Below are 27,343 nucleotides of genomic sequence, written 5' to 3' on the forward strand. Positions count from 1 at the left end.
CTAACATCCCTGACTTAGGCCTACTTACTGATCCGTCTTTCAGAAACAATACCATTCTATGAAATATTCATGTGGGTCACATCCTCACTTTATGCAAGTTCCAATAAAAATATTTCAAGAGTCATTTCTTAAGAGAAGTCTTATCTGAGCATCCTATCTAACCCCCACCACCCTTTGTCTCTTCAACTTACTTTTTCTTCTTCAGACTGATCACTATAAAGCATTTTCTTGTTCACTTTCTGCCTCTCACACTGGATTATAAATTTCATGAAGTCAAGAGTTTTATCTCTTTGTATTTGCTTCTATTTCCTCATGGTCTAGAATAGTGCTTGGAACATATTAGGTGCTCAATAAGTTTTATTGAGTGAACAAATTAACTGACCACTTAAAAGTTTATTTTTGGCCAGGTACAGTTGCTCATGCCTGTAATCCTAGCACTTTGGGAGGCTGAGGCGGGTAGATGACTTGACCTCAGGAGTTTGAGACCAGCCTGGGAAATATGGTGAAACTTTGTTTCTACAAAAAATGAAAAAATTAGCTGGGCATGGTGGTGCATGCCTATAGTCCCAGCTTAAGCCAGAGAGGTCAAGGCTGCAGTGAGCTGTGAGCACGCTGCTGCACTCTAGCCTGGGTGACACAGTAAGACCCTGTCTTAAAAAAAAAAGTTTACTTTTCCTCAAACACATATCCAACAGGACTGTTTGACAGTACAGTCTACTCTGGATATCATTTCCATAAATGTATTTCATAAATGTGTTTGTGATCAGTCTCTGATAATTGTCTGATAATGCAGACCAAACAATGCAAATCAATGGCAAAGAGAAGTTACATATCCTGCTGTATTAGTCCATTTTCACACTGCTGGTGAAAACATACCTGAGACTGTGCAATTTATAAAAGAATGAGGTTTAATGGACTTACAGTCTCACATGGCTGGGGAGGCCTCACAATCATGGCCAAAGGCAAGGAGAAGCAAGTCACATCTTACATGGATGGCAGGGGGCAAAGAGAGAGCTTGTGCTGGGAAACCTTTGTTTTTAAAACCATCAGATCTCGTGAGACTCATTCACCATCATGAGAACAGCATGGGAAAGCTCCACCCCCATAATTCAATCACCTCCCACCGGGTTCCTCCCACAACCTGTGGGAATTGTGGGACTTACAATTCAAGATGAGATTTGGGTGGGGACACAGCCAAGCCATATCACCTGCAACTAAGAAGAATGTTGAAGTTGATAAAGTAATACCGGAGAACTGTTAAGCCATTGGCAAGTCTAGGTCTTGCAGAGTTAAATCATGTAAGAAATATAAGAATAACATAGAGAGAATTGGCAAACATAATGACAAGACAGGAAATTCAAAAGAGAATGATGTAAATACTTGGCAAAATCAATGAAAACTGTGAATTATTTTTAAAAAGGGCACTCTTATAATCTTGCTTTGAAAGTCATATGGGAAGTAAAGAATATTGTATAAAGTGGAGAATGTTTCCTCTTGCTGTAATATAAGTTCTCAGACAATTAGACAGTTCCCATTTTTACATAGTTCCAATTATAATCTAACTCAGTTAAATAAACAGCAAAGCAAACTTATTTTTATAATTTCTGGTTTTATTTCTCAAGTTGAAGTTTTGACCAAACCTATTTTTTTTCCATACTATTTACTGTGATGTTTTGATTCTCATTTAAAATGGGTTCACTTACAGCAGACTTTTCCTGGTACCATTTGTTCCTTGAGAACTGAGGTTGAACCAAACCCATTCTAAAGAAAGGTTCTGTTGTGGGCTTTGAGTCTTCAGACAGGTGTCTGTTAAGAACTACTGATGGGAAAAAGAAGTTTAGCATTGTGGTGAGCTCCAAAGAAGTGAATAAGTTCCGGGTGGCTTATTCAAACCTACTGACAACTAACATGGATGGGCTGAAGAAGAGGGACAAAAAGAACACAAGTAATATCAAAGTAGCACAGTGAAGGGCACTGAATTTCCTCTGCTTTCACCAGTGAATTGCAATTTTTCCTTTAATTTTTAGTTTTGGTCACATAACTAGGTTTCTGGTTTCCCCACAATAGGTGTTTTCATGTAAGATTAGGGTCATTTTGGAGAGAATAGTTGCAATGTTTATAGGGTAGTTGTGGTAAGAAGCTAGTTTATTTTACATCTGGCTAATTAGTCTGTGATGCATGGTTGTATACTACTGGATTATAGATTAAAAGTCTCTGTAGTCATCTCTATGAAGACCAATATGTCATTAAACATGTCTGTTTATCAGTAGCAGCAGCAACAACAAAAACAATCGTTAACCGGAAAGTGCTGCCAGAGAATCCAGGGAGAGCAAAGGCCATGCCTCCAGATTACACAACAGGGAATGGGATTTGGCAGTAGTTTCAAGTCCTTTCTTTAATTCAGAGAATAGAAAATGTCCCCTGATTCTGCAGCTATTAATAGTTAACTTACTTTTGGCCAAACACCCTGCATTTTCTCATTAATGTTCACAGTAAGGTAGGCCCTATTATGACCACTGTTTTCCGGATGAGGACACTAAGGCTTAGAGAGGCTAAGTCACATGGCCAAGACTTCATAGCTAACAAGTTGAGTTCTCATTCTCAAGTTAGTGCTCTTAACCAGTGTACTTGGCTCCTGTGCAAGTACTGGACTGTATAGTTCTATTTCTTCTAATTGCCACTTGGATTGTCTTTTACTTATAACATTAGCTGTTGGCGGACTGTTCTTGTTTGTTTGCAAGGCTGAGGTAATTTATCATGTTGGCAGAAGACAAGAATGTAGGTAGAAGAGGGAAAACAAAGAGTGCCAGCTGGCAAGGCCACTGTCGATTCATCAAATAGTTCTTTAGCAATGCTTCATATCAGGCAGTGTTTCCGATGAACATGATATGATTCCTTTTAGGAACTCACCAATTGTTAGGTGACAGACGAAAAGAAAATGATACTATGGTAAGAAAAGAGCAGCACCAGAGCATACACAAGGTGCAGCTGCTACACAGGGGTGACCATTTCTGCTTTGGGGATTCAGGGAAGGCTGCACAGAATGAGAGCACTGAGCTCTCTTGAAAGATAAATAGGACCTCATCAGTCAGGCATGGTATAGATTTGTGTGCCTGGCAGAGGCAAAAGCTGATGCCAAAGGGAGGAGTTATGAAAGTTCATAGTTTGGTAGTGCTGGATGGGAGGGTTTGAAATAACAGGCATTCTGCTGACCCGGGCAAAGGGACTCAGACCATGAAGGGCCTTCTATGTTATGCTAAGGAATATGGAACTATTATGTCTTCTTTTTTTTTTTTTTGAGAGAGTCTCGTTCTGTCACCCAGGCTGGAGTGCAGTGGCGTGATCTCGCCTCACTGCAACCTCTGTCTCTTGGGTTCAAGTGATTCTCCTGCCTCAGCCTCCTAAGTAGCTGAGATTATAGTCACACACCACCACGCCCAGCTGATTTTTGTATTTTTAGTAGAGATGAGGTTTCACCGTGTTAGCCAGGCTGGTCTTGAATGCCTGACTTCAAGTGATCTGCCCGCCTCAGCTTCCCAAAGTGTTGGGATTACAGGCATAAGCCACCGTGCCCAGCCAAGGACTATTATCTCTAATCAAGATAGAAAATGAAGGATTTTATATGGGAGGGTGACATGATTAAACTGGATCCCTTTTTTGTGCCTCACCATATATCCTCTCCATCATCTTTGCTCTGCTCTGTGCCCTAGGAGCCTGACCTCTGTGGATAAAATCTGTTGGCAACCTTGCCTTCTGACTTTCATCTGGGTTTGGCCCTTGGGGAGCACTAGCAAGGGATCAGAGAGTGGGAAGAGAGTAAGATTAGATAATTTATTCCCCCCGATGTCTACTATTGTAGTCATCGTGCACCTGCCTTTGTCACTCAGCTGAAGGTCATCGCTTTTGTTACGTGGCCCTCTATGCAGTGCTTACTTTTTCTCTTTAGTAATTGCTTTATTCTCTTGCCTCATTAGGTCTATGGATAGTAAAAGTACCTGATTGTTACAAGTCTGGGAGTGTTTCATTATCTCTACGATCTTCCTACACTCTGCTCATATCTTTTAAAATAATCTCTATATTAAAATTTCCAGGCAGGCATGGTGGCACATGTCTGTAATCCCAGCAGCTTGGGAGGTGGAGGAGGGAGGTTTTTTTGAACCCAAGAGTTCAAGATCTGAGATCTAAAACACATAGTGAGGCTGGACATGATAACTCATGCCTGTAATCCCAGCACTTTGGAAGGCTGAGGCAGAATGATTGAGCTCAGGAGCTTGAAACCAGCCTGGGCAACATAGAGAGACCCTGGCCCTATTATTTTTTTTTGAAGAAAGAAAAAAAAAAGAAAGAAAAAAATAGTAACACACTGTCCCTATGAAAACCTTTAAAAACATTAGCCAGGCATGGTCCCAGCTACTCAGAAGGCTGAGGTGGGAGGATAGCTTGAGCCCAGGAGTTCGAGGCTGCAGTGATCTATGTTTGCATCACTGTGTCCCAGTTTGGGTGATGGAGCGAGACTCTGTCTCTAAGAGAAAAAAAATTTTCTCAACTTAATTTGAATGCCATTTTGTTCCTACTGAGACCTTCCTGGGAATCAGAGGTTCCTATATATTTATAAACCATATATTTACTTTAGAGTAATAAACCATATTGTATTAGTCTGTTTTATTGCTGCTAATAAAGACACACCCAAGACTGGGTAATTTATAAAGGAAGGGAGGTTTAACAGACTCACAGTTCCACATGGCTGGGGAGGCCTCACAATCATGGTGGAAGGTGAAGAAGGAGCAAAGACACGTCTTACATGGTGGCAGACACGAGAGAGCTTGGGCAGGGGAACTGTCATTTATAAAACCATCAGATATCATGAGACTTATTCACTACCATGAGAACAGTATGGAAGAAGACCTGCCCCCATGATTCAATTACCTACCTCCCACGGCATGTGGGAATTATGGGAGCTACAATTCAAGATGAGATTTGGGTGGGGATGCAGCTAAACCATATCAAAGATATTTATTTTAGAATAATCACTGAGGTAGCAGGGTAGAAGATGCATTGGAAAGGGTGGCAAGAAAGAGGGTACTGAAAACAAAGAAGAAGACAATGCAATAATTCATATAAGAGATGACTGGGCCTCAATTTGGCTAATAGCAGTTATGATGGAGAGCAGAGGAGGGATGCACAAGATACTTGGAGATAGAATTAGCATGACTTGGTGCAGCCCTCATAACAATCAGGTTCATCCTCGCCAAAGACTTACTAGGTAAGGGGACATTCTGTCCTGTAGTTTATCTCTCACCAATTTCAAGAAAAGTGATTTACAGATAAGTAGAAGAGAGGCAAGTAGGACAGGTGCCCCCCAGGCTTTTAAATAATGTGACATGGAGGCAGGCTTGGAGGAATCAGGGACAATTCGAGTTTTTAAAGGTTTCAATGTTCTGTCCCACTGGGTCAGGATGGCATTTCTGGCTCCATCCCATTTTCCAGGGCCCACGAGGCGGTACTGATAAGGAGTACATGGTCCAAAGAAAACTTCCCAAGCTAGTCTGGGATCCTTGAGGAACAGAAGCGGGATGCTGGGCTTTGTGCCTATGCAGGCAGCGATATCATCCATGTAGGCAATGTAGTCAAATTTGTCTTTGCTGGTGTCTTTAAACACTCCCCTGAGAGGAAAAAAGAGGGAGGACCTTTCATTAATCACACCTGCTCTGCATTTCTCAAGTTATCAGACCCACCCCTCCTCCAACCATTTTGTTACATTTTTTTGGGGGAAATCAAACCATATTTGGGAATGTTTTTGTATGTTAGGAATAAAGAAATTGAAGGAGTTTATCTACAGAGGGTATCTGAAGCTAATTTTACTAGAGATGGTAAAAGGAGGCAATTAATTTTACTAGAGATGGAAGAGAAACTTTTTTTTTCTGTTAAGTCATAGGAATTTATTTTAAATAATCTACAGTTGATTAAAAGGGAATTCATGATAAAAATAGAAGATACTTGAGGAAAGATGTGGGAAATGGACTCTGCACACACACTAAACTAACAATGCCTCTAACACTAATGATTATAGCAAAAAATGTCTTCACATTAAAATTCTGCTATTTTTTTTCCATTTTTTACACAATTACAAAAGAAAAAATAAAAGCCCTAAAATCTTAATTATTTTTCATTTTTTTGGACCAAATACTCTTTTCCTCTAAATTTATTGACCTGTGGAACTTTTTATACAATAAAATCTTTCAAGTGAAAGATTAGGGCTAAAAAGAAAAAGATGGATATCTTAAAGGGTACAGCGAATGCTCAGAACAAAGGATGATGGGAAAATGGTTTCAGTCACTGATTAGTTCATTATCCTTAGACTCACTCGCCCTTCATCCCTCCCCAACCCCAATCTACATGATCTTTAAGACCAAGAAAAAGGTTTAAATATTTAAAATAATTAAAAAGAAATAAAAATTCACATTTAAAAAGGAACACTCAAGTCAGGAAATATTTTCCCATCATGCTTTTTTGTGAACAGGTGTCTGAACCAAAACACTGCCAAAGCCACGACTGCTTCAAGTTTAATGAAAATTGATCCCCATGACAATAGAGAGTGACGACTCTAACAGGTGCGCTGGGTTTTTTGTTCTACTTAATTTTAAATTCCTGAAATGGGGGAGAGGGGAGGGAGTTTAGGAATTTATTTCTATTAAAATATAGAAGTTATTGCAAAACCCTAACTGTTAAAACGCACCAATATAATCGGACTTTGCATACAGTAGCTAAGAGAATCCAGACATTTTAGTGAAACAGTGAATTTGCCTGGTAGAATGCTGACAAATTCCCATACACTTGCCCTCTTGAAAATAAAAACAAAATTCAAAACAAATCTTACAGCTAGAATTTTGATATCTGAAATATTTTTAAATAAGTTGTCCATAGGACAACTGGCTCAGCTCTCCCTTATAATATCTCCAGGTTTATCTTTTGGCAAAGATGTTGGTTTGTTAAGACTTGCTGCCTCTCTCACCCAGGCATGAGGGCAAGCGAGGCTCAGTTTATCCATCTTTCCCAAACCACACTGTTCCTTTTCACAGAACCCTGCCCCTTGAGAATGGCTAAAACTCGTAGTATTCATCAGCCATGTCAATGGCCCAGGCAAACTTTTCCCACTGGGTTTTGTTGTAAATCTTCCCAATTGGGACACCCCATTTCTTGCACCAAGGCACTGTGATCCTAGGGTCCAGATAATTGAGTTTGGAGGTTCCCAAGGCACTCTGTTTATTTTCCTCTCGGTCTGTAGCTTGAACTTCCAGCTTCATCAACCGTTCCTCCAGTCTCTGAACAGCCTTCTTCTTTGACTCTACTACCTTCTTCGTCTTTGCATCCTTCATGACCTTGGCATCAGCCTTAGCACTTTTCAGGTCTCTCTGGGCATCTGCTAGGTGTTCCTTCTTGGCATCAATCTTAGTTTGCAAGTTCATCATAGACTTCTCAAAAGTTTTTGGTGGTGCCCTCTGATGGTTACAAAGAATTGCAACAGCTTGATTGGCACGGTTATAAGAAAGGATCTTCGCTGGGATGTTCTCATCCGGGGCTGTGAGTTCTTTTAGCTGCTGCTGTAGCGTGATGGAGGCATTGTATGTATGGAATACCTTGGCTGTCAAGCCCTCCATGAGATCCTGAAGATGCTTATTCAGAATACCAGTATTGAGTCTATCAAAAAGATCATCCTCGGGCTGCTTGTTCTCCATAAATAGTTGTAGGTTCTTAAAAACTCGAGAGAAACTTTAAATAATGTTTTCAGTTCTTGGATTTGCTGTGAGAACAACGTCTGATCAGTCCAAATAGAACAGCTGTTGAATGAATGAACATGACCAGAAAGCATCATATGTACCTAAATTTTTTTATTGGTGTGAATTGTGAGTTGAGAGGGCCATACTTGGTATACGTGGACTGAACTTTCCACAGATATGAGCATATTATATATTAATATGAAAGCATTATTCATACCTATTTCTGTCAGTAAACTTACTTATTTACTTATTCCTGTCAGTAAACTTCCATGATGTTTTACTTTTCATGAAGTTTACTTATTTCTGTCAGTAAACTTTCATGATGTCCCAATGTCAATCATTCATTCATTCAGTGAATAAATAAATAAATGAACATTAAGTGTCTATCACATTCCAGGCACCATTGTAGGTGCTGGAGATCCAATAGTGAACAAAACAAAGTCCTTGCTGTCAAAAAGCCTGCATTTTAATGGGGGAAATGAACACATTATTTAAAAACCCCAACTAAGTAGATATGTAATATATCGGGTGGTAATAATGGGCATTCTGAGAAATAGAAAGGAGGGTAAGGGGAGAGGCAGTGGTGAGTCAGGGTGGGTTGCTGTCACATATAGTGTTGTCAGAGAAGGCTTCTCTCCTATTAAGTGACATTTGAACAGAGTGAGTCTTTTAGGTGTCTGGTGGAACATTCCAGGCACACAGAAGAGTGAGCGTAAAGATTCTGAGGAGGTTATGCTTGGTATGTTTGAGGAACAGGTAGGAGGCTGGAATGCCTAAAGCAGCATGGATGAGATGGAGAGCAGTAGGCAGTGAGGGCATATCAATATTTGGGTGTACTGTGGGCCTCAGAGGCTGTAGGGAGGCTCCTGGGAGTGAAAAGGAAGCAACTGGAGGGTTTTGAGTAGAAGGGCAATGTGATGTGGCTCACTCTTGATGCTGTGACAAGCAAGCCTAGATTGTAGAACAGAGTGGAAGGAGGGAGACCAGGTAAGAGGTGGCAGCAAGTGTCCTGATGAGAGATGTTGGTGGTCTGGTTTGGGATGGTAGCAGTAGGGGCAGTGAGAAGTGTCTGAATTCTGGATTTATTTGGTAGGCAGGAGCTGACAATATTTGCCGATATGGGGTGTGAGAAAAAAAGAAGAGGAAAGGATTATTCCAAGGTTTTTGACTGAACTTGGTTTTGACCAACTGGAATGAGTAGCTATGAACTGAGATGGGGAAAAGTTTCAGATCAGCCCATTTACAGGGCAGATGTGGGGTGGAGGGGGTCAAGAGTTCATTTTTAGACATATTAAATTTGAGACGCCTATTAAATATCTAAGTGGAGCTATCTAGAGGGAGTGGAATTAGGAGTCTGGAGTTCTGGAGAAAGATTTGAGTCAGAGACACAGTTTGGGAGCCCTGAGTATATGATGATATTTAAAGCCACAGGCTTGGATGAGGCCACCTGGGAGTGGGTATAAATAGGAATGAGAAGAGGCCTGAGGACTAAGTTTGGAGCTCACTAAATTTTAGGAGTGAGGAAGAGGCGATACCAGCAAATACAGAGAAAGAGCAGCCTGAGAGGTAGGAAGAGAGTGAAGTCAGAATAGATTTCCTGGACTAAGTGAAGACAGGATTGCCACTGGTAGGGGGCCAGGCTGTGTGTTCCGCTGAAAAGACCTGGTGTCCCCAGATGACTTGTCTAAGGCCACGTCTGATTGGTGGCAGAGTTAGGACTAAAAACGTATCCTTCTGATTCCTAATGCAGAGTTATTTCCAACCTGCCATACTGCTTCTCTAGGAATGGCTTTTATACTCTGAATCCTTTTTTTGTAATAGAATATCCTGTAAGTTTTCCCTAGAGCAAGCTACATTTCATACCTTTTAATGAGCTGTTCCTTTTCAGTAGCCTCCATCATCAATTTTTGGGATGGCGGTATCTTACAGAGTCCTGTGGGAAAAATCACAAACAACACTAAAGTCACATGTGGCTTTTCCTTTATTTAAATTCTCCGCCCACTCATTTCTAGCCTCCCACTGCTCTAACTTCAGAGCACATGATAGTCAAAGCTCAGAATGGAATTGCAGCACAGAAAATAATTTTCTGGAGGTAAAATTCCCCGCCCAGCTCACTTAACCAGGGTACTCTACTGCCAGAATTGTGAGGAGAGATGCCTCTATGGCCCAGCTGTCAGCCTGCGCCACACTCATCAGACACCTGCACCTGTGCCAGTTGGCCTGCCCTGTCTCTCTTCATCTGCTTTCACTGTACAAATAATATAATTTATATTATATTGTATGTATACCCTCCACATTGTACGTGTGTGTGTGTGTGTGTGCGTGTGCCTGTTTGTGTTAAAGCTATTAGTTGGTTAGATGTAAACACTTAAAATGACCCCATTTTAGGCTGGTCATAGTGGCTCATGCCTATAATCCCAGCACGTTGGGAGGGCAAGGTAGGAGGACAGCTTGAGTCCAAGAGTTCAAGACCAGCCTGGCAACATAGCAAGATATTCTTTCTACAAAAAATAAAAATTTAGCCAGGTGTGGTGGCATGGGCTTATAGTTCCAGCTACTCAGGAGGCTGAGGTGGGAGAATCCCTTGAGCCCAGGAGATGGAGGCTGCAGTGAGCCATGATCACGCCACTGCACTCCAGCCTGGGCAATGGAGTGAGGACTGGTCTCTAAAAAAAAACCCTCTTTATAACCCTGTCTTACAACATTTTTATTTTTGTTACACAAGGAGCCTCAAGTGTGGAAGGGGCCTGGCAGTTTCTCAGTCAGTCTCACCCAGGCTCTTTCTGCTTTTGTTGTGAGGACCTGCTCATTCCCAGTCTCCTGTCTAGACAGTCTTAGCACTTGGACTCTGCTCTTCTTGTTTTTCTGAATTCTAAACCTTATTCTTCCTTAACAGCTTGCACCCTGATAATTCTCTGCAGTTGTCCAGCTTCCCTGAGACTAAAATCCCAGTTTGTCTTCTGGGTTCCTAGAACGTCCATACTCCCTCTTATAATGTAAACTCTGTCCCCACCCCCTGCCCCTTCACTGTCTCTATCCACCTCAGGCCACTTGTGACCCTTGTTAGTCTTCCCTGTTTGCCATCCCATTCTGGCCAGTCCTGCCCTTGTTAGGTACCAAGTGCTGGCCCAGGGTGTGTGTTTACTTTACACACGAGATAGGTCCAACTAAGCTCTGTGGACTGCTTTCCACTAGGGTCACCTTATCCTCTAAAAAACTAGCAAGATTTAATTGGTTGTTCCTAGATTGCTTTTTGGAAGTTCTCAGGAGAAGCACGCCATTACTCCTATGGTGTGAGCTAAACGAGTTTTGTTTTGTCAACTTTATCATTCTAATAACCATTTTGGAGCTCACCATAAAACACTTTTTAAAACCAGGTAGTTAATTAAGTCTTTTGTGGTTTTAATGTAATTGGATAATGCTGTGAAAGCTCTTTAACTGACCTTAAAAAACAGAAATTTGTGGTAATTTACTGCAGGGTTGTAGAATTTTTTTTCTGTAATGTAAATAAAATGAGATTTTTCTAACTGCCTTCTTTCCCCTCCCCCCATTCAAATAACATTTTTTTTTTTTTTTGCCAACTTAGGAGAACGTACGGTTTTAAGTGTGATTGATACCTATTATATTTCTACAGTTTGATAGAAGTCAACACTACTTAATACCATGTTGTATGCTATTTATAAGTTATTGGTGATTGTTTTTATTCATTAAGAACAGAATTCTTCTACAGCATAGCTGATTGGCCTAATTGCTATGGCTGTTTATATTTAAAAACAAGAAAACTGCAGTTCTTTAAAACTAAAATGCTTGCTAATCTAAAATTTGCCCTGCTTTAGAGAGGTACGATAGCAATAGCAATGGTCAGAGAAACCCTGTCACTTAATAAGTGTTAGTTATATGTCAAGTACTGTGCTAATTGCTTTGCAGACATTATCCTTTTTACAAAATTCTTGTCATAGAGGATTTATTATCCCCATTTTACAGATGAAGGGGCTGAGATTTAGAGGGGTTCTTGCAAAGCTAAAGAATTTTGAAGTTGGGATTGGACCTTGGTAGCTCTGACTCCAGCATCTATGCTCTTATTGCATAATTGACAGAAAGTAGTTTCCAGTATCTAAAATATTTTTTATGGGTCTCTAATCTCAACTTCATTCATAGTGTATATTATTCCAATATCTTTCTTTGGGAGCAATATGAAATTGTACTTCTAGTACTAAATGAAAAGACTTAAGAGTAAATAGATTAGACTAGGCTAGAATAGGATCATGAAGCCTTCAATAATTTCAGCTAACCTGAGAAATTTGATTACATTCTGTTGTCCAAATTTATCTCATCCACAGAGCCAAAATCTCTTTTCCTATTCAGTCACATTAAGTGACACAGCACACCCTCATATTACAAACATATACAATTAATTGTACACTAATTTAAAAAATATTTTGTTACTTTAGTTCACATCTGTTTGATTTTAGCTAAATGGCAGGGCACCAATTTTAAGATCCAAAGAGAGGACTTTCAGTAGAGTCATGGTACCTTTGAATACTCTTGTGACCCATCGTGCTTGGAGCTCTGTGCCTGATAAGATGGATCCTTTAAGGCCAATAAGGCCGATGATGGCTAATGTCGCTCTCTCTAGGTTTAAGGGAAAGACTTGCTTGTATAGAAATATCTTCTTTGTACAGAGGCTTTTAAGAGGTTCTTCAAAAAATGGAAAAGAAAATGTATATCCTGTAGTGAAGATCACAACATCAATGTTTTCTTCCACTGTCCCATCTTCAAAGACAGCAGAGGTTTCTGTAAATTCAATCACGCTGGTTTTCATAGTGATTGCCCCACAGAGGATACAGTTTGGCAGCTCATCATTCACAATGAATTTTGCTTTTTTCCTTTGACACAAAGGAGAAAATTATTCACTGTAGTTATTTTTATGAGAAACTTCAGCAAATGATTTATTTAGTCAATTCAGGGAAATTACCTGTCAAGCTAAGGAAGAGAATTAACCAATGTCTAATTCAAAGTCATCTACTTAGTATGTTTATAACATGGGTTTGTGTTTCTGTTCTCAGTAGAAGGTATACGGAAAATGACTAAACCTACTCTTTCTTGCTTGGGGTTTAAAACTCTCTATCTCTTAGAACTAATTTCTGGAGCAATGCTTTTCTCAGAGTGTCAGCATAGAGTGTACAACAATCCATTTGATGATCAATTTTGGGTCTCACATTACTTAGGACTCTAGGGAATGATATTAGGCAGACAGGAAATTAGCAAGGAACTCTTTAAATAAAAATTTAATACAAAAAATTAGCTGGGCATGGTGGCCTGCACCTGTAGTCCCAGCTATTTGGGAGGCTGAGGCAGGAGAATCACTTCAGCCCGGGGAGGGCAGAGGTGGCAGTGAGCCAAGATCACACCACTGCACTCCAGCTTGGGCAACAGAGTGAGACTCCATTAAAAAAAATTTATACTGATACATATTTTCAGTGTGACCATCATTCTACCTAATCACATCAAACATATTTTCTTTATAAAATTTACATATCAAATCATCCTTTGCCAGTAGTTCTCCTCATAAGTTGAAAGACATCTCAAGGATAAAAACACAGACAAAAAAAAGAAACAAAACAAAAAACAAAAAAAGATATCTTACCAAAGAAAAACATTTGGGTCAAGTGAATAATAAAAATCATATTTAATGACCTTACGTGCTTTTCAAAGGCTTTCTTTTACTTGCCAATGTGCAACTCTATACAGATGTATATTAAAATATATCATTTTGGCTGAGTGGAGTGGCTCATTCCTATAATCCCAGCACTTTGGGAGGCCGAGGCAGGTAGATCACTTGAGACCAGGAGTTCAAAAACCAGCCTGGCCAACATGGAAACACTGTCTCTACTAAAAATACAAAAATTAGCTGGGCGAGGTGGCCTGTGCCTGTAGTCCTAGCTACTTGGGAGGGTAAGGCAGAAGAATAGCATGAGCCCAGGAGGCAGAGACTGCAGTGAATTGAACTCCAGCCTGGGTGACGGGAGTAAAACCCTGTCTCAAGAACAAAAACAACATCAACAACACAAAAAACCCCCAACAACAACAACAACAACAACAACAACAACAAAAATATGTGATATTTGTAACAGCAGGAAATGAAAGTTTTCATCTTTTATTTTCTTCCAGCCTCATGAATCACTACTTTTGCTACCAGAAAGAGAATACACATATTTTAAGAACTGCTATGGTACCTGATGAACAATGTTTTAGGGAAATGGATTTAGAGTAGAATAAACAAAGGCAATATTACAATTGTTGAACATTTTGAATTCTGAATAAAATATAATGAGAAATATTGATTTAATAATTTTTCTACTAAATAAAAAATGTAAGTACCCTTTGGTAATACTTAATCCATAATCCTCATGATTAAATCTCTTATTCAACTTCCTTTCTTGAATCCAGTTTAGAAAACGTGAAGGCAGAACTTGTGCAATAAAACTACAGCATCTTCTTGTAACCATCATATTATAAGGATAGCCCCAATCTGAAGAGCGCCCAAGAACCCAGGTACCAGTTCTAGTACTGAGAAGTACCTAAAAAGTAAAGTAAGGCAAGGAGGATAAATAAATGTTCATCATTTTGTAGTATTTTTCATCAGTGTGTTTCAAATGATCTTATTCCAATCTGGTCTTTTAACAATAGAGGATTGGTGAATTTGTACATAGGTTTACATACGATTATCTCTTCCTATTGCTGTCATTGTTCTCAAAATCACTTTACTAGATCTGTATATCTCTTAAATATTTTACTATGTTTATAGAATTATAAATATAGAAGTATAATATTTGTAGATACATGGAATTGATCTGGCAGTTTTTTACATGTAAGCAAAATAGAACTTAAAGTGAAGGTATGGAAAAGCAATTTTAACTTATTTTTAAATAAAAATCTATTCTTTCCAGATCTAATCATTGTCCTTTTATGCTAAAGTGCAATAGATTTCTAATTTGTGAATCTGGGCTTAGACTTTCTAAAACCATTATGTATACTTGTTGTGCAAGAGCTGCTTTCATCTCAAAACAAGGTACAAATATCACTTTTAGTAGAGAGCTTAGAAACATTCAAGAACATGACCTCTCTATTTTTACATAGGGATTTTGCCAGAATGACAAAGGGAGAGTGTAAAAAAAAGATAATTAACCTGGGTGAAGCAATTTGCCTATATGGTCTTGTTTCTGAAGGAGCACTTCTGAAAAATGCTTAGAGGTATGGCATCCACACAATTTTCCTAGACCCTTCTTGGAGATAGTTCAGTTCTGTAAAGCATGGCTTTTTAAATAGTTCAGAAAGGGCCGTGAGTGGCTTTAAAGATTTTCAATGTTTTTTTTTTTTCCCACTTACTCTGTGTCTGCATAATTTAGCAATTGGCCAATGTACTTCATAGTTTTGAATATCTCTTTCCAGCTAGCATAACTGATGATGGGATTAGGGGCATTAATTCAGAGATGATGTACCTGAGCTGCTGTTCGACTGAGTTCCACAGCAATGTCTCCTCCAGTGTTCCCAAGACCGATCACCAAGACGCGCTTGCCCTGAAAGCCTTCTGGGATCTTGTACTCTTGACTATGCAGGATCTGACCTTTAAACTTATGAATTCCTGAGAGGAGTGAAGGATCAGAAAGTCTGAAATATCTAAAGTTATAATTTCTCACTACACAGGGATAGGGTCTGTGGAAAAAGGGAAATCCCACAACTATGGCAGCCCTTTGCTTATGCTGCTTGTGGCAGGAAGTAGAAAAAGCATATAACCTCCCTCTCCCTTGGGATGCTGTGAGCCCAGATGTGGATTTAGTACAAACTGCCTTGTTAAAAACATAGGAGATCTTGAATTCCATATGAGTGTGCCCTTTTAAAGCAGTTGCTTCAGGAAATCAAACTCACAAATAATGAGACACCTTATATACTATGCTGAACATCCTGGGCAAAAAGTAGATTGTATCTAGTTCATCTCATTAAGTATTATATCCAGCTGTGGCTTCTCCCAGGACCATTACACTTGTATCTAAATACGTACTTGACATCTTCTTTTGGATACTGAATAAAGATCTTGAACAAACAAACAAAAACAGTAGGTTGTTGATGTATGTTACTTTGCCCAATAGATATACTCTATCAGAATGTGATTTGTATATATAATATATTTACATATTAAATTTTGATTCAATTAAAATTCTCCACAGGGGAGATTCTGTGGTAAGTTCTTTTGTAAATGAAGTAATTATTCTTGTGATTTAAGTTCATGTTACTTGTACTTTATGCTTATTTTACTTTATGCTTTATTATTGATGTGTTATTATGCAGTATGCTTATTTGTGTTTTATTCTTACGTTATTTACACTTGTTTCTGATTGATCTTTCATGAAGCTCCTAATACCCTGTCCATAGAAGCACAGCTATAATGATATTTACATATGTAAGGAAGACTACAAATATTTCTTCTTTTGATTCATTTTTGGTGATTATCTCCTTGGCAGACATAAAAGACTGATGTGGTTTGGCTGTGTCCCCACCCAAATCTTGAATTGTAGCTCCCATAATTCTCACATGTCATGGGAGGGACCCAGTGGGAGGTAATTGAATCATGGGGGCAGGTCTTTCCCATGCTGTTCTCCTGATAGTGAATAAGTCTCACGAGATATGATGGTTTTAGGAATGGGAGTTTTCCTGGGCATGCTCCCTCTCTTGCCTTCACCCTGTAAGACATGACTTTGCTCTTCCTTCGCTTCTGCCAAGATTGTGAGGCCTCCTGAGCCATGTGGAACTGTGAGTCAATTAAACTTCTTTCCTTTATGAATTACCCAGTCTTGGGTGTGTATTAGCAGCGTGAGAATAGACATGAACCATGGATTCACATAAACTAAGAATGGTAAGAATAGTGGAAGCAAGGGTGTTTACAGCAGCAGCAGCAACAATGGAAACTGTGGGAGGTAACAGAGGAAACAATTGTGATGAGGCCAGTGATGGTCAGAATCACAGATGAGATGAAGCATTGACAAAGAATCTGAAAGGGAAGCCCAGCAGTTTTGAGGACTAGACTGCGTCTCACTCCAAGGCTTCAAGTACCTTTGAAGTGTCAATATACAAAGATTAAATTCTCTTCTAGAATATATCATTCTCCTCCTATTCAGTCACTGATTCATTCATTTACTTGGTAACATTTATTGAATAGCTACAACCTGCCTTGTTAAAAACATAAGAGATCTTATAGTCCACATCAGTGTTCTTTTTTAAAGCAGTTGCTTCAGGAAATCAAACTCACAAATAATAAGAAACATCCTATACACTATGCTGAACATCCTGGGCAAGACGTAGATTGTATAACAAAATGTTTTAACAGGATTCTTTGCCTACAGAGGCCCCCAAAGCTGGACACTAAACAATAGTTCCCGAAATGTTTTAACAGGATTCTTTGCCTACAGAGGCCCCCAAAGCTGGACACTAAACAATAATTCCCGCATTCCAAGTGAGGTGCTAAACCAACTATGCTGAATTTGCAGAAACTGTGTGTTTGAGGCCAGTTTTGTGATCCTGACTTAGCCTCACACTCACTTTGACAGTCTAAAATGGTTGAGGTTGAAGTGGCTGGGAGTTGGAAATTGACAGGAATTGTGGCATTTTCTGTCATGTTGACATGGAGCCAGGTGTGAGGGGCTTCAAGGAGACCACTCTGAGCAAGACCTTGATGTTCGGGGTCTACAGAGCACAGCAACTGGTGCTCGTAAGGCCGTGACTGGGACTGCCTTCGAGGGATGGTGGCTGCACTGGCAGCATTTCTCCCACTGTTGACAATGCAAGATCTATATTTCATGTGGACCAGAAGGCCTTTTGGGAGAGAGCCAGTCTGACACCAGCTTAAGGGAACTTTGCCCAAGGTGGCAATTTGAACACACAATGAGGCCCTAACAGATAGTCTGTGTGGTGATGACCTGGGGAAAACTGGGGGTTAGAGAGTTGTAGGTAGCCAGCCTGAGAGCATATAATCTGTAACAGAAGCTACAGTTGAGATATCCCCAGTAATAAAGCGTCTCTCTGAATCAGAACCTGGGACACCACCTGACAAAGCCAATTTTAAACACCCCCGAGATCAGAGAAAACTAGCCCAGGATTGGGGCCAGTCCAGAAAGAACTTTTCTTCTCTCTTACCTCTTCTTGACCTTTCCCCAACTCCAATTCTGCAAAGGTCAGAAACTGCAGCTGATAGGTTTAGGGTTCAGAGGGAGAGGATGGCAGAGGAAGAAGGAAGTCAAGCACACTGTCTCTTCTTGACACTGCTGTCAGCTCATAGCAGGTGCCAGATGGTGGAGGGAGAAGCTTTTACATTACATGCAGTTGCAAATTTTGACTATTGCATGAACAGGACATTTTAGTTATGAAAATGAGATTTTTTTTTGTTTGTTTTTGGGGTGACTTATAATGATCAGAGGACATTTCATTATCTGAGAATAAGCAGAAAACTGCCTGAGATTTCATCCAGGGCCAATGGAAGGACAAGCCTCACAGATCAAGTCTGCAGGGATACTAAAGGAAAAAGTTGGCTAATAGTCGTATCTTATATAGCCTGTTCTTTCAACACTTTCAACACCACCCAAGGTACTATGCTAGGTCTAAGGTCAGGTCTAAGGAATGTGAGAACAAAAGGCAGTTCCTACCCTCAAAGAACTTTTTTTTTTTTTTGAGACAGTGTCTTGCTCTGTCACCCAGGCTGGAGTGCAATGGCGTGATCTTGGCTCACTGCAACCTCCGCCTCCCAGGTTCAAGTGATTCTCCTGCCTCAGCCTCCTGAGTAGGTGGGATTACAGGTGCATGCCACCATGCCTGGATAATTTTTGTATTTTTAGTAGAGACAGTGTTTTGCATGTTGTCTAGGCTGGTCTCAAACTCCTGGCCTCAAGTGATCTGCCTGCGTCAGCCTCCCAAAGTGCTGGGATTACAGGTGTGAGCCACCGTGCCCGACCCATACCCTCAAAGAATTTGTCATCTAGGCCGGGTGCGGTGGCTCACACCTGTAATTCCAGCACTTTAGGAGGCCGAGGTGGGTGGATTGCCTGAGGTCAGGAGTTCGAGACCAGCCTGGCCAACATGGTGAAACCTCGTCTCTATTAAAAGTACAAAAAAAATTATCTGGGTGTGGTGGTGGGCACCTGTAATCCCAGCTACTCAGGAGGCTGAGGCTGGAGAATTGCTTGAACCTGGGAGGTGGAGGTTGCAGCGAGCTAAGATCATGCCATCGAACTCCAGCCTGGGCAACAAGAGCAAAACTCTGTCTCAAAATAAATAAATAAATAAAGACTTTGTCCTCTAATGGGGATGTAAGTAAGTAAACAGAAAATAGGTAACAATTATTTAGTCCTTGCTATGCTAGTCCCAGGCTTCTAAGAACTTTATACATATTAACAAATTTATTTATTTGCTGAGAAAGAATTTAGCTCTGTTACCCAGGCTGGAGTGCAGTGGCATCATCAGAGTTCACTGTAACTGCCTCCCAGGCTCAAGTGATCCTCCCGCCTCAGCCCCCCGAGTAGCTGGGACTACATGTACATGCCACCATGCCTGGCTAATTTTTTGTATTTTTAGTAGAGACAGGGTTTCACCATATTGCCCAGGCTGGTCTCGAACTCTTGAGTTTAAAAGATCTGCCTGCCTCAGCCTCCCAAAGTGCTAGGATTACAGGCATGAGCCACCACACCTGGTCTGTATTAACAAATTTAAACCTCACAGCACTCCTATAGAGTGGACCATAGTATTATTCAATTTTGTCAAAGCTGAGATTGAGACAAAAAAAGATCCCTGGGCAAATGACTTAACCTCCCTGTTTGTTTTTGTTTTGCACTGCTGAGATTGCAGTGCAAAAAAACAAAAACCAACCAACCAAACAAACAAAACAGGGAGGTTAAGCAACTTGCCCAGGACCATACAGTAAATAGCAGAGCCCATATGGGAACTCAAGATGTCTGACTCTGGAGCTTAGCTGTCAGGCATGTTACTATACTCCCTCCCAGAAGAGAAGGCATTAAGATGGGTCCAATGGGACGTCTAGCCTGGACTGAGCCAGTGAAGGCATTTGAAGGGGATTTTCTTAAATTAAGAATTTGTTAAAGGATGATCAGAAATTGGAAAAGGGGAGCATGAAGAAGTTTCCAAGAAGTGGGAACAGAATATGCATCAAATGCATTAGAGAGTGGGACTTTCAGGCACTTATGAGGTTTTCCAGGAGGGAATTTACTGGAGGGCTCAACTTTGCTCATGGATTTTATATCTTTCATATTGCCTAACACAATGACTTGCAAATGACAGATTCTCTGTAATTACATATTGAAGAAGAAAAAACAGAGAATGTGTAGGTAGTTCTGAGTCAATGATTATGTCAATGCAGTGCCAAAAAGTAAAAAAGAAATATATTTGATAAATTAAAACTACTAATTCAGGAAAACAGCAGAAGTCAATTTATATTGGAAAGAAAAGAAACTTATCTGAGGAATGCAAGTCCCCTGTAAGTTATCAGGCCCAGAGAGGCACTGAAATCTGACAGCAATCACATGTCACTTCCCATGATGAGTTAAATAATCGCCTCTTGAAGACACTTGCTATTTGGGCTCTAGACTTACTGACATTAAGTAGCCATAAATTACCCTGACAATGCTATACGCTGGATGTCACAACTCATAGCCTATAGTTCAAAAATGTACAGCCAATGACTAATCAATGCTATTTCTGTAAATTAATGAGAATTCCTGTCCAACAACTTTGTATCTGTGCACTCCTTGTTCCCTGTTCCCTTCAGAAACCTGCTTGTAACAAAGGCTGAACAGAGCACTTCCCAAAGCAACTTGGAAATGTTTCCCAAGCAGCTATCCTCAAGGAAACTCTTTAAGATTGTATTTTGACTCAAGTAAATTCTTTGAAATCACATTTTGTGCCTCAGCTTCTTCCATTAGGTTGACAATATAGATTTTTAAAAAGGGTATGCATGTGTTGCAATGTCAACTTTCAAACAGTTGTGGCAACATGTTATAGACAAAGCTTGTGATTTCTATGGATTTTTTTCAATAGTGTAGAAATAATCCTGGTACTTTCTATGCAGAGAAGAGTTCATGTTCCCAAGTAAAACATTCATTTCAACAGGGGTCCTACAGCTATTCGTGAAAGATACTGTGGTGGTTAGTTAAAAGCAGAAACGGAATCTTAAAAAGTTATAGTCCTGTAATCTCAGTATTTGGGAGGCCAAAGCAGGTGGATCCCTTGAGCCCAGGGGTTTGAAACCAGCCTGGGCAACATGGCAAGACACCGTCTCTGCAAAAAATACAAAAATGAGCCAGGTGTGGTGACACATACCTGTAGTCCCAACTATTCTGAGGCTGGGGCAGGAAGATTGCTTCAGCCCAGGAGGTTGAGGCTGCAGTGAGCCTAGATGGCACCACTGCACTCCAGCTCAGGCAAGAGAGTGAGACCCTGTCTCCAAAAAAAAAAAAAAAAAAAAGATAGTCTATGTGGAACTGAATTTAATGTGGAATAAAGGGTAAACAATCCCAAACTTGAAGAGAATCAATTCCGAAAGTATCCAAGTCAATAGTTTGGCACTTACAGCACATTTTCCCATAGAAAATGTCATAAGAGGTGTTTTTATATTCCTTTAGTACTGTACAGTTGTGTGTTTAGCCCCCAGATCAGCAGCAAGCCTGAAGCCAACCACCATTTATAATATTGTTTCCTTGCAAAATTATGTATTGAATTTTCACTTCATTCCTTTTTGAATAGGATATTTTGTCAATTTGTGATTACATTTATAAGATGTATTTTCATTCGTTTTGCCAATGTCTGCATGTTTTATTCTTCACAGTTTTCCTTCCTTAAAAGTTCTTTTAATTCCTTGAAGATACTTCAAAAACTCACCTATTCAATTGCCTTTAGGGCCACTAATATGTAACAAAAGAGTAGCTTTATTACATTTTAGTAATCGTCAATTGATTAATTTTATTTCCCTCAACTGAATTTGAATAGCTTTTGGCTTTTCAAATAATCAGTTTTGACCTCAAATGATGGCAATTTGACAGTCATGAGTATATTAAAAAGAATATGTTGTCACAGTGAAAAGCATTTTCAAATGGAAGTTTCTAAAACTCCTTTTTATGGATAGCCCTGGTTTAAGAGTTGTATGATTATTTATTTATTTGTTCATTTATTTTCGAGACAGAGTCTCACTCTGTGGCCCAGGCTGAAGTTCAGTGACATGATCTTTGCCCACTGCAACCACCACTCCCCCAGGTTCAAGCAATTCTTGTGCCTCAGCCTCCTGAGTAGCTGGGATTACAGGCATGAGCCACCATGCCCAGATAATTTTTGTATTTTTAGTAAAGACAGGGTTTCAGCATGATGTCCAGGCTGGTCTCCTACTCCTGGCCTCAAGTGATCTCCCTGCCTCGGCCTCCCAAAGTACTGGGATTACAGGTATGAACCACTATGCCTAGCTGAAGAACTGTATGATTATTGTGTTGACTGTTTTGAAGGGTGAATATATTGCTTTTTTTTCCCTTTCAAAGTTTTATTTGTCCAAGAATCTCCAACTCTAGAGAAGGTTGAATATATTGCTTTACATGTTTAATTTCTGGTGTGTTTCTTTAAAAAAAAAATCATATACTCTCACTTCCTGTAAGTTCTATTACAGGCCAGTCCTGATTCAAATTACCTGTAATTTAATTCCTAAAATCAAAGCTTGTTCTTTTTCATGACAGATCGGATCATTTTGAGCCTTATGTGATCACTGAATTTGAATTAGACACACATTAGAAAGCTTAAACAATAATAATTACATTTATATTAATAAATAAATAAGACCTGACACCTACATAGTGCCTTATATACCTTTTAAAGTAATTTTGCACATATTATTTTTGAGAGTGAATATAAAGCTATCTATAATCATGGGGAGGTATTTCCAACTGCAAATCAATAAGTTTATTTCTAGAAGAACCCAGAAGCGTAGGCATGGTCTCAGGTAGAAATGACTTACCAGGAAAGGCTTCCAAAGGTAAATGGGGATTCAGGAAATGTCCAGTGCAAACCATAACAGCATCAAAGACAGCTCTATTTTGCTTGCCCTCTGTCTCTGTGACAACATCCCACTGACCAGTTTCGGAGAAGTCTGGACGCTTCGTTACGCTGTGCACAGTGGTCTAAAAGTGAAAGACAAACACTCACTTCTCACCAACACCCTTGGACCTCATGCAATGACTGGTGTGGTAACCATGTCGGTTACTTTTAGTAGGTCAAGTCCCATGACAGGAGGTCTATTAATATTGATTTATCATCTTCCTAGAGAAGTTAAGTAACTTACACAAACTCACAAAGGTGGCAATATAGACTTTGACTCAAGACATTTGAATCTTTCAGTGGAAGGAAGAAACGGTCACGTTTTATTCCTGGTGAGAAAGAGATGAGTTACAATGCCCAATGCTTTGGGAAATTTAGGAAAATTAGTTTTGCCTTATTATAATTTCTGTGGTTTAGACGTCTAGATTTTTTTTCCCCAATGGGCTTCATGAACAAAATTCTTTTTTTCTCTTTTAAAAAAAGTCAAAATTTCATCCTGAATGAGAGTTTGGCATTTAGAGGTGGAATCCGCAAATTCAGTATTTTATTTTGTTTTTGAGATGGAGTCTCACTCTGTGGCCCAGGCTAGAGTGCAGTGGCATGAACTTGGCTCACTACAACCTCTGCCTCCCAGATTCAAGCAATTCTCATGCTTTAGCCTCCTGAGAAGCTGGGATCACAGGTGCACACCACCACACCCAGCTAATTTTTGTATTTTTAGTAGAGATGGAGTTTCACCATGTTGGCCAGACTGGTCTCGAACTCCTGACCTCAAGTGATCTGCCTGCCTTGGCCTCCCAAAGTATTGCGATGACAGGTGTGAGCCACTGCACCCGTCCCCAATTCAGTATTTTAATGATTTATTTGAGTAAAACTTGAGCAGCAGCAGAAGTGAGGAGTCCTTATTATATTCCTATTTATTTAGAGATAAAATCAATAAAAAGTTTACTTTAAACATCCAATTTTCATTAGATTGCTGAATAGGCCAGCCCCCATCTATTCATCTTCCATAACCCAAAGTATCTTACCTTAAACTGAATGTATTTCAGGAGGTCAAAGTGCTCAGCAAATTCTTGGAGATAATCCCAAAATTTTTCATGGTTCATGAAATTAGGATAATCTTCGTGGAAAGGGAAGTCACTGTAACATGACATTTCCTTACAGACATTTGTCACTAATGACTTATAGACCCTGGTCATCCCATCTTTGGAAGATTCCTGTGGTGAAGGCATAGTTAGCTTGTTGGGATAATGGAGATAGGAGGAAGAGAACAGAGATCATGGTGGCTCATGCTAGCCTCACTGAGCGTGGGGGGTCATAGCAATTAATGTTCCATTTGTAATTTTATTTACTTTTATTGATTGATTGATTGAGATGGAGTCTCACTCTGTCACCCAGGCTAGAGTGCAGTGGTGCGATTTTGGCTCACTGCAACCTCCGCCTCCCGGGTTCAAGCTATTCTTGTGCCTCAGCCTCCCAAATAGTTTGGATTACATGTGTGCACCACCATGCCTGGCTAATTTTTGTATTTTTAGTAGAGACGGGATTTCACCATGTTGGCCAGGCTGGTGTCTAACTCCTAGCCTCAAGTGATCCACCCGCCTTGGCCTCCTAAAGTGCCTGGATTACAGGCATGAGCCACTGCACCCAGCCACTATTTGTAATTTTAAAGAGTTCCAGGAAACCCAGCATTAGGTCTCTATGCTATAATTATCAGAAATCATTGGTGGGATTGTATAATTAAAATCAATATATTTTTCAAACCACAAAGAAGCTAACCAAATTAAATAGGGCTCTCCAAGACTAACACTGTCCTTAAACAATTCCATGAATGCAGGGCTCATTATCTGTCTTGTGTATCTTTTCCTTCTTCCATTGGCATGGCTACTCCCTCCACTCATGCCCTAGACATGTTCCTTTTTGCCTTTCCTCAGAGAATACCTTACTAATTTTTCTCTTTATTGTCTCCGTATATTCCCAATCTACCTTCCTTTATTGGCTCCTTCTCATCAGCACAAAATACTCTAATTTAAAAAACAAAACAAAACATCTTCTCAACCTATGTCCCCTTCAGCCCTGTCTCTCTCCATCCTATCTCAATCTTCATAGAAGAATCATTTACTGTAGCCTCTGTTTTCTCATGAAGTCCTCAACTTGTCTTGATTCAATCTCCATCACTCAAAAACAAAACAACCAAACAAATAGGTCTATATTAAAGACATCAATGAACTTCTTGTGGCTGAAGCTAATCTCTGTTTCTCCTTTAAGCCTCTTTCTTAGCTGTCACTTTCTCTAAGAAGTCATCCATGACCCAACGGAGCTGCATAAGGTAGCTGATGCGGCCCTGCTGCATCCTGTACTTCTACTGCGAACTTGATGACACTGTCTTGTAATTCCCTATTTACTGTTTCTGTTTCCCACCGGACTGCAAGGAGGACAGAGTCCCTGTCTACCTTGTTCATCATTGTGTCCCGGCAGAAGAACATGATAGGTACTTGTTGAATGAGTGAAAATTAATATTATGATAACATTTTTGAAAAAAATAGTACAGTTGGCCCTCTGTATCTGTAGGTTCTAGATCCATGGATTCAATCAACCAAGGATGGAAAATATTTGGGAAAAATAAAGGATGCTTCCATATGTATTGAACGTGTACGTATTTCTTTCCTTGTGATTATTCCCTAAACATTACAGTGTAACAGCTGTTTATATAGCATTTATATTGTATTAGGCATTATAAGTAATCTAGAGAACATTTAAAATATTCAGGAGGATGTGTGTAGGCTACATGCAAATATTATGCCATTTTCTATTAGGAACTTGAGCATTTGAGAATTTTGGTATCCACAGCAAAACCAAAGGGATATCTAAACCCCCACGGACACCAAGAGACAACTGTATATATATGACTGAGAGAAATTACATTGAAATTTTAATAGTACTAATTTGTGAGTATTGTCACTTACTTAATTTATATTTTTCTTTTTTTCCCTATTTGTTTACCTCAAAATTGTTTTCTAAAATTAATCTGTATTACTTTAGAATAGAAGAAGTAAACCAAACCAACTGTGGGGTCAAATAGCAGAAGCTACATAAACCAGACCCAATATTTTCCTTCCACATAAACATTTGGTGGCTTGATGAGGTTAACAATATACCAAATATTTTTTCTCCTAGTATACTATAATCCTAGGGTTATGACTACTCCTGCTTATATGTAGTTGCTTATTCTGTTTTATTCATCATCCATCAGAGATCTATTAATAGCAAACAACATGTCTTTTATGAAGGCTTCTCTCTCATGCCTGTTGAATGAATGTCACTCTTCTTTTCCGCTATAGCATTTAGTACTTGGGCTTGCCTAGCTTCCATCTTATTTTTTTTGTTTGTTTTTAATTTTATTTTTTATAGAGACAGGGTCTCACTATGCTGCCCATGCTGGTCTTGAGCTCCTGGCCTCAAGTGATCCTCCCACCTCAGCCTCCCAAAGTGCTGGGATTACAGGCACAAACCTTCTGATACCTCCTTATACTTCACCACTGGGGCAGATCCCTCAGTCCCTACTGGATACCCTGCTACTTCCAGTAACCAGCACCAATCCTGACCAGAGGCAGGTGGTATTTAACCACTTCCATCCCCACTGTCTGATGCTCAAGTCACCTAACAGGTGGCCTGGACCTGAGTGTAGCCTCCGAGGCTAAATATTCCACTTCTAAGAAGGATTGGTTAGTGCCTGAGTTCTTTCTATTCTGAAAATGTGACAGCGAACCCTCCCCCTCCCCCAAGGCCTTCCAAGGTCTGGGGCCCTGCCTCACTCTTGCCAGTTCTGTTCCTAAAGACCTGAACAATGTCTGGGGGTTGTGGTTCCACTCCCTGTTGCCAACTTCCATTCTCCCTAGAGTATAATCTGTTTTATATTCACCAGTCCTATTCAGTTTGCCTGATGTTACACTCTGCTGCTTTGTCTTAGAATGTCCACGGTCCAGAAATCATCATAAATGTCCAATACTACGCTTATCTATCAGACTTAACTCTTTTTTCCTCTCTCTTCCAACTGTCCCTGACCCGAGTCTGCACATTCTCAAGATTCCTCACCAATCAGACTGCATCCTGCCTAATGTTTAACACTGCATTATGCACATGTTTGTGCTGTTGCAGTAAGCCACTCCCTTACTTGATCACCAAGGCAGGCTAAAGCCACCATGTCTGAGCAGAGACAAAGCAAATGGCCAGATCATGACTGATAGAGATGAGAGGATGTGAACCACGTACAGTAAACTTCCATAATCCCCCAATGTCATCACTTCTCTCAAAGCAGGTGGGCTCCAGGTCCTCATCAACACAGCATTTGATGGAGGAGAGGCCACTCACACCAGCTCCAATCACTGCAACTTTCTTGGCCATGGTATGCTCTGTTAGAGGAAAGTCAA

General features: G+C 40.0%; 1 protein-coding gene across 3 annotated transcripts in view; it reads right to left on the bottom strand.

Moving 5' to 3' along the window:
* Positions 1 to 4,647: 4,647 nt before the first annotated feature.
* FMO4 (flavin containing dimethylaniline monoxygenase 4) overlaps positions 4,648 to 27,343 on the bottom strand; it is a 30,081-nt gene continuing 7,385 nt past the window's right edge. Inside the window, 8 exon segments of one of the 3 annotated variants that reach the window (NM_001134051.1) lie at positions 4,648 to 5,663; positions 9,642 to 9,711; positions 12,312 to 12,664; positions 14,160 to 14,359; positions 15,281 to 15,423; positions 22,834 to 22,996; positions 23,942 to 24,130; positions 27,186 to 27,325. In NM_001134051.1, coding sequence (NP_001127523.1) covers positions 5,240 to 5,663; positions 9,642 to 9,711; positions 12,312 to 12,664; positions 14,160 to 14,359; positions 15,281 to 15,423; positions 22,834 to 22,996; positions 23,942 to 24,130; positions 27,186 to 27,317 — 1,674 coding nt within the window. In that variant the 5' untranslated portion in view covers positions 27,318 to 27,325 and the 3' untranslated portion in view covers positions 4,648 to 5,239. 3 annotated transcript variants of the gene reach the window in all.

Source organism: Pongo abelii, chromosome 1 (genome assembly GCF_028885655.2).
Source record: "Pongo abelii isolate AG06213 chromosome 1, NHGRI_mPonAbe1-v2.0_pri, whole genome shotgun sequence".
Classification (NCBI taxonomy): Eukaryota; Metazoa; Chordata; class Mammalia; order Primates; family Hominidae; genus Pongo; species Pongo abelii.